Below are 14,821 nucleotides of genomic sequence, written 5' to 3' on the forward strand. Positions count from 1 at the left end.
CCACCCCGCTGCCCCCGTCCTTGCCTCAGGCCCAGCAGCGCTTGAGAGAGATTGCCCGGGATTGCCAGGCTGCCCAGCTGAAGAAGTTGAAGGAGATGAGTGAAAAGTGAGTACTGGCGTGAGGCGAAATGGGAGGGGAAGCAGCAGCCTCTCTTGGGGACTCTCAGGGGCTGTTCCGCCTCCTCCAGATGCTGCCTGCCTTTTTGATAGGAAGCTGCCTTAAGACAGAGTCAAACTGAGGTCCCACCTAGCTCTGTGCTTGTGGGGACCTTCTCATCCTCCTGAGGTTGTTGGACTGCCGCTCCCATCATGCCTGACCTCTGGACATGCAGGCTGAGGCTGATGGGAGTTGGAGTCAAGGCTCCCCATCTCTGGTCTATGCTAAGTGGCAGCAGCAGTTCAGGGTTTCAAACTGGAGTCTTTCCCAGCGGAGGGTTTGCAGCTTTCTGCTTGCAAAGCAGGTGCTTCACTGCTGCTCTGCTAAAGTAAGATTCTAGTCCTCATTGTTCTGAATGAAATACCTAATCAAACAGTAACTTAGGAAGCTGCCTTCTATCAAGTCAGGCCATCGGTCTATCTTGCTCAGTGTTGTCTACACAGACTGGCAGTGGTTCTCCAGGGTTTTAGACAGGAGTCTCTCCCGGACCTACCTGGAAGTAGCGGTGATTAAAGCTGGGACCTTCTGCTTTGCCACTGAGCCCATGCCCATTCTTTCCCTCCCTGCACCCCCAAACCTTTGGTTAGAGAGAAGAAGGAGCTTCAGAAAATCCTGGACCGGAAACGACACAACAGCATCACTGAAGCCAAATCCCGGGAGAGGAAGAGCAAAAAGGATGTGTGAGTTGAATTGGCTCTGGGATGGGTTGGTTTCCTTCAACTGCTTTCTAGGGCTGCTTTTCCTGTAAGATCAAAGCAGGCGTGTTCTTCTTTTTTGAAAAAATCTAAACCAAAATTAAACCTAAACTGAGATAAATGGAGAGAAACAGTATCCTCAAGTTCATAGTGGTGTCTTAGATCACATCTTTAAAAATAAATAAATAAATAAATTATTCAGTTTCCATTTTATAATATTTAAACACATCCTCAACTTCCCTCCCTCCCGTCTCTTGGTTTTCAAAATTAATCTTTATATCATAGCATTTATACATTTTCCAATTTACATTTCAGTCATTCAGAATGTCAGTTTTTAAATAAATATAAAAAGGTAGGAGCAGTTATCGTTACAAGTCTTCTTACAACCCTGCTAGGGTTGTTGTCTTAGATCACATCTTAACCATACGTCCGAAGAACCTTTATCTCAAAGAATTTTCTAAAGACTGGAGTATATTTGTAATTTATTTAAAAGACCACTGCAAACAGTTAAAATCTTTGGCAAGGATGTAGTGACACTTGTAATGTGGAATTATTTATGGCAATTATGGTTATATAATAGATGTGTAATGGTAAAAGATGCAGCAAATTTAAACTTAGGAACTTAGGAAAGGAGGTCTGAAGGTTGAAAAGAACCTTGTCTTTCAATGTCTGAAATGGTTGTGTTTTATATGTATAAAATTATCAAAAACCCAATAAAAAATTATAAAACAAACAAACAAAAAACAAAGAATCTTCCCTGTCGCTCCCACTCACCAGTCCAGCTGCCACATTCTAGATTAGTTGTAGTTTCCGAGTCACCTTCAAAGATAGCCCCATGTTGTACGCCAGGGGTCAGCAAACTTTTTCAGCAGGGGATGATCCACTGACCCTCAGACCTTGTGGGGAGCCAGACTATATTTTGAAAAAAAATACAGTGGTGCCCCGCAAGACGAATGCCTCACAAGACGAAAAACTCGCTAGACGAAAGGGTTTTTCGGTTTTGCGTTGCTTCGCTAGACGAATTTCCCTATGGGCTTGCTTCGCAAGACGAAGACGTCTTGCGCTTTTTTTTTAAAGCCGCTTGAAGAGGCGCAGTTGCGACGGACCATGCTTCGCAAGACGAAAAACATCGCAAGACGAAAAGACTCGCGGAACGAATTATTTTCGTCTTGCGAGGCACCACTGTAATGAACAAATTCCTATGCCCCGCAAATAACCCAGAGATGCATTTTAAATACAGTAAAAGGACACATTCTACTCATGTAAAAACACGCTGATTCCCGGACCGTCCACGGGCCGGATTTAGAAGGCGATTGGGCCGGATCTGGCCCCCGGGCCTTAGTTTGTATACCCATGTTGTACGCATTGCATGCCTTCTTCATTACAGACTAGTCCAGTGGGTGACACTGGCTTTCTGCGTTCTCTTCCTTAGACTTGGCATTGCTCCTCTCAGCAGGGAGGAGAATAGACGCAAAGCCAGGATGATTAGGCTGTATCTATCATTGGCTCTGGCTCCACTTATTATTGGTCTTCCTGCCTTCTGCCATAGCAGCCCCAATGGGCACCTGCCACCCCGGCTACGGTTTGCAGAAGCACACAATTTTTTAAGGGGCAAACCCTTAAGGGCATGGGAGGTGCTGGGCCTCAAGCGTCGGCCCATGTTCTTGAAGGACCATCTCACCAGAGCTGGAAGACCCCAACCTGGGTTGCTTGGAAAGGTGGTGGAATTGCCAGTTCTGCTTTGGTTTACGGCTAGTGTCTTGTGCTTGTTTGTGTGGAGAGGACAGGAGTTTTTTTATTTGGAAACAGGGGCTTATCTTCTCATCCTGAAAAGGCTCTTTGTCTTCCCTCAGGGAACTGACGGAGATAAACAGGAGACATATCACCGAGTCGGTGAACTCCATTCGCAGGGTGAGTTTCCCATTCCCATTTTTATTCATTTTTCAATTATTATTATTATATTTCTACCCCACCTTCCTCCAAGGAGCTCAAGGCGCCACATGTTGTGAGGGTAAAACCAGGAGTTACCACAACTCTGTGAGGTAAGTTAGGCTGAGAGGCAGTGACTGGCCCAAGGGCATACAGTGTCCGTTTACTTTTATTAATTGGACATTAAAATAAAATGAATTTTATTTTTATACACACACCACTTGGTTATAGAAATAATAATAATAATTTATTATTTATACCCTGCCCAGCTGGCTGGGTTTCCCCAAACCTCAAAGCTGTGTCTAGTAGGGGATTTGAACCCTGATCTCCCAGGTCCTAGACCAACACTCTAACCACTACACCACGCTGGCTCTTGAGTCCAGATGGCACTCTTGAAATCTCACCTGCACTTTGCAACTCCCTCGCTTTGGGCAAGCCACCCCTGTCATCTTTTTGGCACCTATTGAAGACCTTCATTTTTCAATGACCCTTTTAAGTGGAGAAAATTTTATCCCATTCTTTATCCGTGCAGTACTGTATTGGATTTGAAATTGTTTTGCCTGTGAATTTGTGTGTTTGTGTTTCTTTTGTAAGTCTTTATTGTCATTTTCAACATGCACAGCAAGTAACATACAACAGTAGTGTTGGTTAGAAATGTTTTTTTTATTGCTTGGGAACTTTTCACATTAATTTGTTTTCACGTATGAAAGTGTTATTGCTATCATTTATTTATTTATTTATTTAGTACATAACCCAAAAGCATTTTTAATGGATGTTTTATTTTTTTAAAAAAACATTGTGTTTATTGCTATTTTGATTGTATTTTTATTCATAAAAGTGTTTATATACTGTTATCTCAATGGATAACAGTATATAAACACTTTTGGACAGCTACGAATATGAGTTTGACCAAGCTGCGGTAGGCAGTGGAAGACAGGAGTGCCTGGCATGCTCTGGTCCATGGGGTCACGAAGAGTCAGACACAACTAAACAACTAAACAACAACAACTGCTATCTCATTAAAAAATATGAGGGTGATCTGTTCAGCAACAATAAAACCGCACAACCCACCCCAGTTAAAACCAGCTGTAACAAAATCTTAAGGGTCAATTTATAAGCAGGCAAAAGAGGGACCCCAGCATGCCTTTCCTGGGAAGCTGCTCCATAGAGTAGGCATCACCACCGAAAAGGCCCTTTTGCTCAACTCCGTAAACAGCGTTACTCTTGGCAAAGCAAAAGCAAGGAGAGCTTCACACTGAGCACAGATCCCACACGTGTATGTAGAAAAAGAGACAATTCCTGTGATAACCCTAATTCCCAGGTTGTAAACATCCAGAACTGGCGTTTTTTATTTATATATATATAAATGAGCCTGGAAACAAATCACAATCCAATTATGACCTAAGAATGGTTCATCCTGCCAGCCCTGGACACACAAGTTCTGGCCGCTGCTTCCTCAGCTCGTTAAAGTTTCTGGACCATCTCCAAGTGTGGGTGCATTACAGGGGTCCGACCTGGAAGCATCAAAGGCAGGAATGACCAAGGAGGGGTAGGCCTTATTTTCCCCAGGAAACACTGTAGCTTGCAAGTCTGAGCGAACTGGTGAAACAAGAGCCATGTTAACGTTATCCCTGCTTCACTGACTCTGCTTTCCCTTCCATCCCAAAGCTTGAGGAAGCCCAGAAACGGCGCCAAGAGAAGCTACTGGCAGGACACCAGGGGATACTACAGCTGATTGAGGACGAAGAGCCACGGGTGAGTGCAGCAAATGCTTCTGGGCTCAAACCCACAACTCTGAGATTAAGAGTCTCATGCTCTTACTGACTGAGCCCGGGTTTTTATTTTTCAAGTTGTCCGTTGGAAAAATTCCAGAATGTATATTTGGGTAGGGAACGGGGTTATTGGGACAACTGGGGCCTGTGCGACTCCGTTTGCCCACGCCTCCTCCCTAGGTCATAATCCCCTCATCCAACATCCCAGAGGGAACTCTGGGAAATGTAGTTCCGTGTGAGGGGAGTAGGCGGGAAGTAACTTTTCTCCTCCTCTCAGAATGGAGAACTTGGAGTCGTACAACAAAGCTAAAAGATTCAGGACAGGCCAAAAAGAAGTCCTCCTTCACACAGCGCATATGTAATGTCTGGAATTCACTGTTCCAGAAGATACAGCAACGGTCACCAGCTTGAAAGACTGGTTAGAAAAATTCATGGAGGGTGATGCTATCAGTGGCTACTAGCCATGATGACTATGTTCCCCCTCCCCTGTTGAGGGCGGTAGTGTGCTTCTGAATATCTCTTGCTAGGAATCGCAAGCGGGGAGAGATGCTCTTGAACTCTTGTCCTCTTCTTGGGTCCCTGTAAGCATCTGGTTGGACACTCTGAGAAAAAGATGCTGGCCTGGATAGGCCATTCGCCTGATCCTGTGCAGCTTTTTATTGCGTTGTTTTCTTAGGTAAACGTGGGAGAAGACCTTTTCTTTTGAAAGAATGGCCGTAGGGGCAGGGGATGGGGAGCCCAGAGGCCAAATATGCCCCTCCAAGCCTCTCTTTCTGGCCCTTAGAAGTCTCCCCAGGCTTCACATACTCCTTCAGGGCTTTTCCTGCCTGGAGTGAGCTCTTGGGCTCTGATAATGCCTCTTGTTTGTGTGGATGGAGGATAGAGGGCAGGGTATGAATGTGTGTTTTTGTGTGGAGACGAACCTCCTGCTCAAAGGTGAAAATGTGTGTTAGTTGCTGTGCCTGCCTTTGCCTCTGGCCCCAGCCACCACTGCCCTGTGGCCTTTGGTAAACAAAAAAGGCAGGCTTAAGGCTGCTGCTTCCACCTTCTGGGGCTGGTTGTCAAGTCATAAAGCGGCTGCGTCTTCCCATCACCTGGCAGCCACCCAGCCGGAGAGCACTTTCTGCGTTTGCCAGCGCCAAAGACCTCCCATTGTTGAGCCAATTTAAAGTGTTAACACGCAGGCAGCCTGCAGGCTGAGGCCATCGAGGAAGCGCTTCCAAGTGGCCTTGCTTCCTACCCAAGCTGTAAAGCGTTTGCAATCTGCAGAACAGCGTGAAGAGCCTTCCCACTGACTCCAGCAGCTCCTGAGAGTGTGGGTCCTTCTCTCTCTCTTTGGTTGTGTTTTAGGCTCCAAATCTTCTGTTTCTAGGGTTTTATGAATGGATGGTGTTACAGAGTGTTTAGGATTGGTTTCTGTTGTGTTTGCTAACCGTTGCTTTTCTTCTATGAATTCGAGTTGTATGTTCATTCTGGCTATAGGTTCTCAGGCCTTGGGAGCGTTCCCATTTTTGTGTGTGTTCACAAGCAGAAATGGGCTGCCAGAGGACGATTAAAAAGATAGGGAGTTGAGTCCATTTAGCCAAGTATCGTCAACACTGACCGGCAGTGGCTGTCCAGGGTTTCAGACACGGCGTCTCTACCAGCCTTACCTGGAAATGCCAGGGATCAAATCTCGGGCTTTCTGCATGCAGGGCAGATGCTGTACCACTGAGCTATGCCGCTTTGCCAATAGGAACATAGGAAGCTGCCTTATATTGAGCCAAACCGTTGGTCCATCTAGCTCTGTACTGTCTACACTGACTGGCAGCAGCTCTTTGGGGTTTTAGACAGGAAGTCTTTCCCAGCCCTACTTGGAGTTGGCAAGGGATTGGACCTGGGACCTTCTGCATGTTGAATGGTTTATTTACATGTAAAGGTTCATCATTGTTCCACTTGATGTGTGTGTCTTTAAGGGGCCGGAGTAAGGGCCAGAGCAAACTAACGAGACCCAGCTTTGCAGCTGTGAAACATAGCAGGTGCTGCTGAGTTGTACTGATTAAACTGTGTCAGGAATTGGGTAGAGTATATAAGGAGCAGCACCTAGCTCTCCCATTACCCTGGGGGATGGGTTGGTGGTTGGGTCTGGTTTGTTGATGTATTTAGTGTAAATGGAGTTTTTGTTTTTCTTATTGAAACCTTCTTTAAGTACTTTTTGAGTCCCTTTTTAATGCATGGTCTCCCCAGCAAGCTCTCTGCAGCGCTACCATACTGCAAAAAGCCAACACTGCACACAGAGCAGATGTGCTAGCACTGAGCTTATGGCTCTTCTCCATGCTGTAGGAGCTGCCCACCTACCAAAGGGATGGCAGCCTAATTATCACCCCCTGCATAGAGACCTGAAATGCAAATTTTTAGCAGCCTTCATTCTCACTCTGTGTGTTTGTGTGTGTGTGAAGGGTGGCCCATCCCCTTTTGCCACTGGAGGTGAAGTGGGAATTACTGCCTCCTGTGCCTGCCCACCGTGCCCCACGTCCGCTACCACCATCGCACCCCGATTCTCACAAATCCCAGTGCGAACCTGGCGTGCTCCTTCAAGTCTTGCCATTCACTTGACTTCTGGGGACGGGGAAGGCGAGCAGCGGTGCCACTTGTGAGAAAGCCTCTCGGCCACCGATGGAAGCGGTGGAGCGGGCGGGCATAGCGCCACCCCTTGAGTTTTGTGAAATGTTAGAAACGGCTTGTAGCAGAGATCGGAGCGTGTTCATTTCTCTCCCCTCCTGCTTCTCTCCTTTCTCCCTTTCCCCATCCCCCCCCCCCAGTTGGCAGCCCAGTTGGAGCGCGAGTGCGAGCTGGAGGGCCTCACCCTGCCTCAGGAGATCCGCCGTTACCTGCAGGAAGAGCTGGATGGCAGCGTCAGCAATGGGCACCCCCCTGGCTCTCCCCTCGGCCCCACCCCTCCCGAAGAAGACCTGACCGTCTTGTGAGACTTGGAGGAGGACACCCGGCAGTGGCTGCAGTGCTGATGTGCACATGCGCATGCGAGAGAGAGAAACGGGCGGCATCTTTGAGGCTTCTCCTGCCGTCCCAGGGCTTGTTAAAAAGTGTGTCACGGAGCAGAGCCTATGGAAGAAAAACACACACTAAAGGCACTTGGCTTTCCCCACCCCCTTTCCTAAAAAAAAAGAAAAAGCAAAAAGAGCAAATGTTTTATTTTTTTAAACTATTTTTTTTTTTAATTCATTAACTAAGTGCAACTTGTCTTCTCCCAACCTCTCGGTCTGTGCTTTTTGAAGCTGGGAAAAAGACTTGCGGGAGGAGGAGTGACTGGTGAGGGCTAAAGTATCAGGCAACCCTGGCGCCACCAACATGCATTCATGCGCACCTCACATGTCGTGGGGGGCGAGATGGGGAGGATGGCAGCTGATGGCGGCCTCTTTTGTGTTTTTTTCCCTTTTAATGCACTATCTAGGGAGGGTGGGATCTCCCATACTCCCCGCTCGCCAATACTTTTCCCCCCCGCAGAGGGGAAGGAAGCAAAAAGGGCTATTTTAAATATAAGATCCTCCTCTTTAAAAAATAAATAAAAACGATGGAACATGTGAGGGGAAAACCTGTGGGAAAACACCTCCACTCTCCCCCAGAGGAGCGCGGCTGCCTGCACATGTAAAGCACATGACTTCCCCAAATAATTCTGGGTACTGTTGTTTGTTGAGGGTGCAGGGAACTAGTCCTCTGTGAGGGGGCAAACTATAGCTCCCAGGATTCTTTGGTGGATGTTGTGCACTTTACCCTGTGGATACGTGGGACTGATCCACCAGGGCTTTTCTCACCAAAGGAGAGCCAGGCCTCCATACACACTGTACATTTAGAGCATGACTCCCTCGCCTCTGAGAATCCTGGGAATGGTAGTTTACCCCTCTCTAATCTCCAATTCCCGGCACCCTTAACAAACTATAGTTCCCAGGGTTCTCTTGGGGAAGTCGTGCACTTTAGATCTTACGGTATGTACACAACCCGTGTATGTTTCTCCCTCTCATCCTTCTCCCCTTTCTAAGGGGTGAGGAGCTCGGGGGGCGGGGAAGCGGTGGACAGATTTGGGAAGGCAATGCAACAAAAGGGCTAATTAAAAAATCCTGGGAGGCAGGTCCTTCGCTGCTTTGGGAGATGGGTGCAAAGAGCAAAAGGGGAAGGGGGGGGCTTTTGTTCTGCCCATGTGAGGTTGTGGCAGGAAGACAGCCTAGAGCCCCTCTCTTTTTATTTCTTATTTCCTTCCTATGGATGTAATTTTCTTTCTTGCCTTAACTTTTTTTTAAACATATGTAATAAACGTGTAATTCAGTTGCCTTCTGTTTCTTCCTTGGCTCAGAGAAGGAATGGGGTGGTAGTGGAATAGATGGAAAAGATAGCTCCCCCCCGCCCCGCTCTTCTTTTTCCTTATTAAGCCAGCTTTGTGGCTTTATTATCATCATAGGAACACTTGGCCCATGTCTTATCCTTGTAAAAGTCCAGACTTTTCCCGGCTCACTTCCCCTTGCAGAGTTACCATTCCCAGAGTGATTTAACAAGCAGTCCCTCACCACAGTGAATGCTGGCAATTGCAGCTCTGTGAGGGGAATAAGGGGTCTTCTAACAACTCTTAGCATCCCTGACAAACCACAGTTCCCACAATTCTTTGGGGGAAGCCATGACTGTTTAAAGTGGTATCATAGCACTTTAAATGTATGGTGTGGGTGTGGCCAAGGGTGGAAAGCGGGCTGAGCCTTTTTAAGCCCCTCCCCTCAGGCCAACCTCTCACACTTCACCCCTTTGTGACTCACTACATCTTAAAGGGCCAGCCGTCTTCCTGAAGACGGGCCTTCAATTCTCTAGTTTCCATTCAGGTGTACTTCCTGGACTGGGCAAGTCCTGTGGGAAGCATTGGAGTTGCTTAGGGGAAGGCGCCTGTGAAGGTCTAGGCTTGTTTCCCAAACTTGGGTCTCCAGCTGTTTTTGGACTACAATTTCCATCATCTCTAGTTGGCAAGTTCAGTGGACAGGGATGATGGGAATTATAGTCCAAAAACAGCCGGAGACCCAAGTTTGAGAAACGCTGGTCTAGACTGTGGCCCCATAGATCCAAGAGGGTCTTCTGCAAGCTTATGCTCTCAGCTTTGGGTTCAGTGGTTTCCTGACGTCCAACAGAAAGCTCCGAACCCTGCACCTGGTCTGACACCTCAGCAAGAAAGTCTGCAGCTTCTGGGAGATCTGTGGGTCCCAGCAGATGTTGCAGGGCTATGTCTCCCTTTGTCCCTGAACACTGGCCATACAAGAAGGTCCACAGGTTCCCCAGCCCTGTTAAAGAACAGCCCTCTGAAATATCTTAGGCTATGTTCACATGACCGCTTGCTCCAGTTCTAGGGTGATCCAACCCCTGTGTTTGAAGCCAAGTACTCACAATGTTAAGCACAATTCCCCTGTATCCTGTGGCTTCCTGAGAAATACTCCCGTTCCTCAAACTGGTTTACGTCCAGTTAGAAAACCGAAGCCGCAGTTAAGCTGAGGTGTGTAGCATTCAGGCAGCCTTTGCACGTATGCAGATGAGAACATTGGAGTTTGGTGCAGGGAAACAAACCAGATAATGGAAATGGGCAAAGACATCTCCTACTCTCTCGTCGTACAGCTGTGTAAGAAAGTGACTTGAAACATAGCAGGGAGCAACCTTGCTGTGTTTCAAGCCATGTAGCCTTAGTATAATTTGCACTCCACCTGGAACACTTGGAGGGGGGGAGAAAATGAAGGACGTGCACCTGTCCAAAACACCTGGTCAGAAACCAAGCCACACCTCCTTGAGTCACAACAACAGGAGTGCCTTAAACATGTCTTGCTTTCGGGATCCTGTAAATCCAGCAGCAGAAAAGAGTGGGATAAACAAAGTCCAGCTGGGTTAGGCCACCGTTTTCTCTGTGACCATCCTCTTGCCTGTTGGAAGTCCATAAAAACAAGTGAAGCCTGCCATCCCTCGGATAGGGCCATTTGTCTGGCTTGCAGGGAACCTTAGGCCCAAGTTTGGGAAACGCTATTTTTTTCTAAATAAGATGATAAACCTATATATATAAATATAAATATTAAAAAATGCACAGCTTTCTTGAATAAGTTTTAAATAGTTTTGTTTTGTTTTTTTAGAAAACACACGCACACACAACACAACACAAATCCAAGGTAGCGCAGGCAACAGGACGTAAGAGGAAGGGCACATTTTTTGTTTTTTTGGGGAAACCAGACAGCAGGCACGAGCAACAGGCAGGCACTGGTGCAAAAGACGAACGGGCAAGCATGGACACCAGAGTGACTTACAGAGACACGAGATTGTATGGGTCGGGGTCACAGGGGCCACCATGCAAACTGAGGCATGGGACGTACCAATGTCGGGGGGCCCCCCTCCCCAGAGAGGAGGGAAGCACCATGCGCAGCGGCCGTGGCGTCTGGACAGGAGGAGGGGGGTGTCCACATTAAGGGACAAAGAAGGGGCAGACAATTGCATGGGTGCTGGAGGTTTGTGGGTTTTCTTCTTTTTAAATAAAAATAAAATAATTTCTGCGGGGGGCTTCCCCACCTTGTAAGTAAAATAAACTCAACTAAATAGAAATCTGAGTTCTGTACAGAAAAGGGGAGTCGAATACTAATATGGGGGAAGTTAATTTGGGAAGGGGGAGCGCTGTGCCGTGGAAGAGGAAGGGAAGGGAAAGGAAAGCAGCTATCCTAGATCTAGCTATATTTCTGTTTTTTGCTGTTTTGAAATTTTTGTGCTGTTCTGGGGAGTTTGTAAAGAGTGCAGGTTTTTCGGAGGGTATCGACTGTGCTTGGAACAAGGTAAACTGGCTGATTAGGATCCTTCTTCCCTTCTATCTATTCTCGCTTGCTTTTTCCACCTTTCTCTCCCTCCCTCTCTCTCTCCCTGCCCCCACCCTTCTTTGGATCATTTGGCCAGGAACAGGAGGAAGATAGCACAAACCTCGACTTGCACCTAAAATTCCAGTTTTGCTGACATCATTACGTTACCATCCACTGGGATGCAAAGAGCGCCCCATCTCTGTCGCTGCAAGAAACTGGCCAGGCTTAAGGGGAAGGACAGTGTGTCCAACTAACTGGTCCTCCAACACTTGCAAGGATAAGGATAATTGGCAGGGCTGGTCAGTATTTCCCTCCCCCGCCCATCCCACTGTTTTCTGAGGCTACTAATTCACCCAGGTCAGTGTGGAAAGGGGTGGCCTATGCCCTGCTCAGCCTCCTTTGAATCTGTTGCACCCCTAAGATGTGTCTAAAATCAGGGTTCTTAATAGCTTGGCATTTTCTCTCTCCAAACAGAGGCGGGCAACTCTGCCATCAGTCCATCGCAGAAGCCTTGGCCAGAATTCGACCCTGTAACTTTGTCCTGTTTTTGTTACCACCTTAGTCATTACTAGACCGCGTGGCTGGCATCGGCCAAAGTCTTCACTGAACCGTTGTGGAAGTGAAGGTGTTCTCATGTGCTTGAGAAAAAAGGGGACTCCCAACTTGGGGAGGGAGGGTTTGCCTTTTCCTTTCTCCCCCTCCACCCCCAAGTCATCCAGGGATCAGTGTCCCAAGGTTTGGACAGGGGCCTCCCCCAGGCCAAACCCGAAAGCGAATCTCCCAGTCTGCGCTTGTCTCTCAGAAGCCCTGAATGTGGCAGTAGGCTTCCAGGGCAGCCAGGAGGATGTAGACCAGCCATAGGCTCAGGAAGAGGAGGGTCGCCAGGATTTTGGGGTTTCGGGGACCGCCCAGTTCTCCGCCGATGGGTGCGCGGCGCCGGTACATTAACACCGCAATGCTGAAGAAGGCGAAGATGGTGAAGAGGGTGACCGAGAAGGCCAGGTTGCCGGGCTTCACGTGAAAGGGCTGGCCTTTGCTGGCCCAGTACCCGGCTGCGATAGTCCAGGCCACCCCAATGCCCAGGAAGACGTTGACTGCGTTGCTGCCCGTCACATTCCCAATGGAGGCGTCGGCGTGCTGGTCTTGGATGGCGGCAACTTTGCTGGCAAAGGTATCTGCAGAGACAAAAGGGCAGAAGGCGGTTGCAAAACAGATACTCTCACACTGAGCTATGACCACGCTTCCTTCCAACCACATTGCGGCTCACCCAGGGTATCGTCTAATCCAAGGTTTCCCAAACATGGGTCTCCAGCTGTTTTTGGACTACAACTCCCATCATCCCTAGCTAGCAGGACCAGTGGTCAGGGATGATGGGAACTGTAGCCCAAAAACATCTGGAGACTCAAGTTTGGGAAACCCAGAGCTAGGCGAACCAGTATTTTGACCAGTTTCCTATGTTCCTGCCATACGAGGACCCATTCAAGGCAGGCAAAAGCCCTCAAGGAAAGTGCAGATCCGGGCTGCTGAGTGGGGTGTGACCTGGGGCAACTGGAGGGCCAAACAGAGCTTGGAGGGCCACGTTTCGATGCTAGGATTCTCCATTTCTCATCTAAGGGGTGAGTAAGTCTGTCGGAATTTTGGGAAGCTAAGGGCAGGGCGGACTTTTGTAACATGGCACCCTAGTGCGCCAAGCAAGGGCAAGATTTGGTGCCTCTCCCATATTATTGTAGGTTTTATCATTATCAACATCATCATTTTGCGCCCCCTCGGCTAACTGCCCACACTGTCCTAAATCCGGCACTGCCACGGGTGCAGCACCCTGCGCCTTCTCAGGACACTGTGAAATCAGAATAAATTGTTCGAACAGGAGGCAAATCTCCCAAACGAATGTCTCCATTTTCCCCCTTGCTAAGCCTAAAAAAAAAGTCTGCGAAATAAAATAAAGTAAAAATCTGTATTACACTGCTGTGCAATCGTACTTCCAATCCTCTCCAGAACCCTTCATTCTTTGCGACATAATATATATTTGGGCATTTAAGCACTTTGCAGGGTTAGCTTCCCACTCTCCCTCTCTCAATATGAGATTTAGCCTTATCATCATTTCTCCACCAGCTCATCAAGACAGCAAGTTTTCTCCTTTCTAATCCTGTTCTCCAGACTGCCTGTTAAATACAGCCGCCTCTCTTCCCCGACAATCCTCTTGCCGTCGCCTCTGGCTTTGTCGGCCACATGTTCTGAGACGTGAGAGTCTCCTGCTCTTTCATCCCGAGCCATTAATATGAACCCAAGGCTCGCCCCCGCTCTGCTCACCCTAAATAGCAAGAGCAGGCTTAGGATTTGCTAGAGCCCCTGGTGTGTGTGCACGTCAGAAATCCAGTGATGGGAAGTGGAGGGCCAAAGGTTCCCCATCAGCCCTAACGACCTTCATTTGGGACAACTGATTGAGGTTCCTAGCTGCCAATATTAACAAATTAAAGCAATGGGGTAGCTCACAAGACTCCTAATCTCAGAGCCATGGGTTCCAGCTCTATGATTATATGACTTAAAGGTAAAGGGACCCCTGACCATTAGGTCCAGTCGTGACCGACTCTGGGGTTGCGGTGCTCATCTCGCTTTATTGGCCGAGGGAGCCGGCGTACAGCTTCCGGGTCATGTGGCCAGCATGACTAAGCCGCTTCTGGCGTACCAGAGCAGCGCATGGAAACACCGTTTACCTTCCCGCCGGAGGGTACCTATTTATCTACTTGCACTTCATGCTTTCGAACTGCTAGGTTGGCAGGAGCAAGGACCAAGCAAAGGGAGCTCACCCCGTCGAGGGGATTCAAACCGCCGACTTTCTGATTGGCAAGTCCTAGGCTCTGTCGTTTAACCCACAGCGCCACCCGTGTCCCTTATTCTATGACTTACCTCCCAATCATTTACTCCTACCAATAGGGAACCTACGTAAAGACTCTATAATTGGCTCTTGGATATCCCATAAGGGAAAAGGGCAGATTTTGTTTACAACAGAGGGGAAGCACTTTGCAAAAGCAGCTCCTCTGGGGGCAAATTAAAATAAGGTTTGTGGGTTCCCTACCTCTGCAGTAGAAAAGGTGGGCTGGATCTGGAGATCTGGAGAAAGAGCTCTGATCTGTCTGCAGGACTGCAGAGCTAAAAACAGTGATTTTCTTCCTTGAGGCATAAGTGCCTCTTCCCTCTCCCCTCTATGCCCTTTTATTCTGGGTTGATGGAATTATATGGGTTTCTACTACCTAATAAACTAGAAGACAAAATAAAATACTTAACTTTGGGCAGGGACAGAGAGGGTGAAGGTGGTAACACCCACTTTTGCCTCTGGCTCCACCCACCACTGGTATGTGGCCCTCAGAAGGCTGCCCAAAGGGGAATGCGGCCCTTGGGCTGGCAAACGGTACCCCA

The 14,821-nt window shown here is 48.2% G+C and overlaps 2 protein-coding genes across 4 annotated transcripts in view; one reads left to right on the forward strand and one right to left on the reverse strand.

Annotated features, from left to right (window-relative positions):
• Positions 1-8,878, forward strand: part of PLCB3 (phospholipase C beta 3) — a 67,936-nt gene extending 59,058 nt beyond the window's left edge. Inside the window, exons 28-32 of the mRNA XM_081174312.1 lie at positions 30-106; positions 745-837; positions 2,706-2,763; positions 4,450-4,536; positions 7,355-8,878. Of these exons, the coding sequence (XP_081030438.1) occupies positions 30-106; positions 745-837; positions 2,706-2,763; positions 4,450-4,536; positions 7,355-7,519 (480 nt within the window). The 3' untranslated portion in view covers positions 7,520-8,878. The remainder of the gene's footprint in view (positions 1-29; positions 107-744; positions 838-2,705; positions 2,764-4,449; positions 4,537-7,354) is intronic.
• LOC308574960 (sodium/calcium exchanger 1-like) overlaps positions 8,266-14,821 on the reverse strand; it is a 31,020-nt gene continuing 24,464 nt past the window's right edge. For all 3 annotated transcript variants that reach the window (XM_081173286.1, XM_081173285.1, XM_081173284.1), the window contains exon 7: positions 8,266-12,579. In XM_081173286.1, the coding sequence (XP_081029412.1) occupies positions 12,203-12,579 (377 nt within the window). In that variant the 3' untranslated portion in view covers positions 8,266-12,202. The remainder of the gene's footprint in view (positions 12,580-14,821) is intronic.

Source organism: Podarcis bocagei (assembly GCF_964188305.1).
Source record: "Podarcis bocagei genome assembly, chromosome: 16".
Taxonomy (NCBI): domain Eukaryota; kingdom Metazoa; phylum Chordata; class Lepidosauria; order Squamata; family Lacertidae; genus Podarcis; species Podarcis bocagei.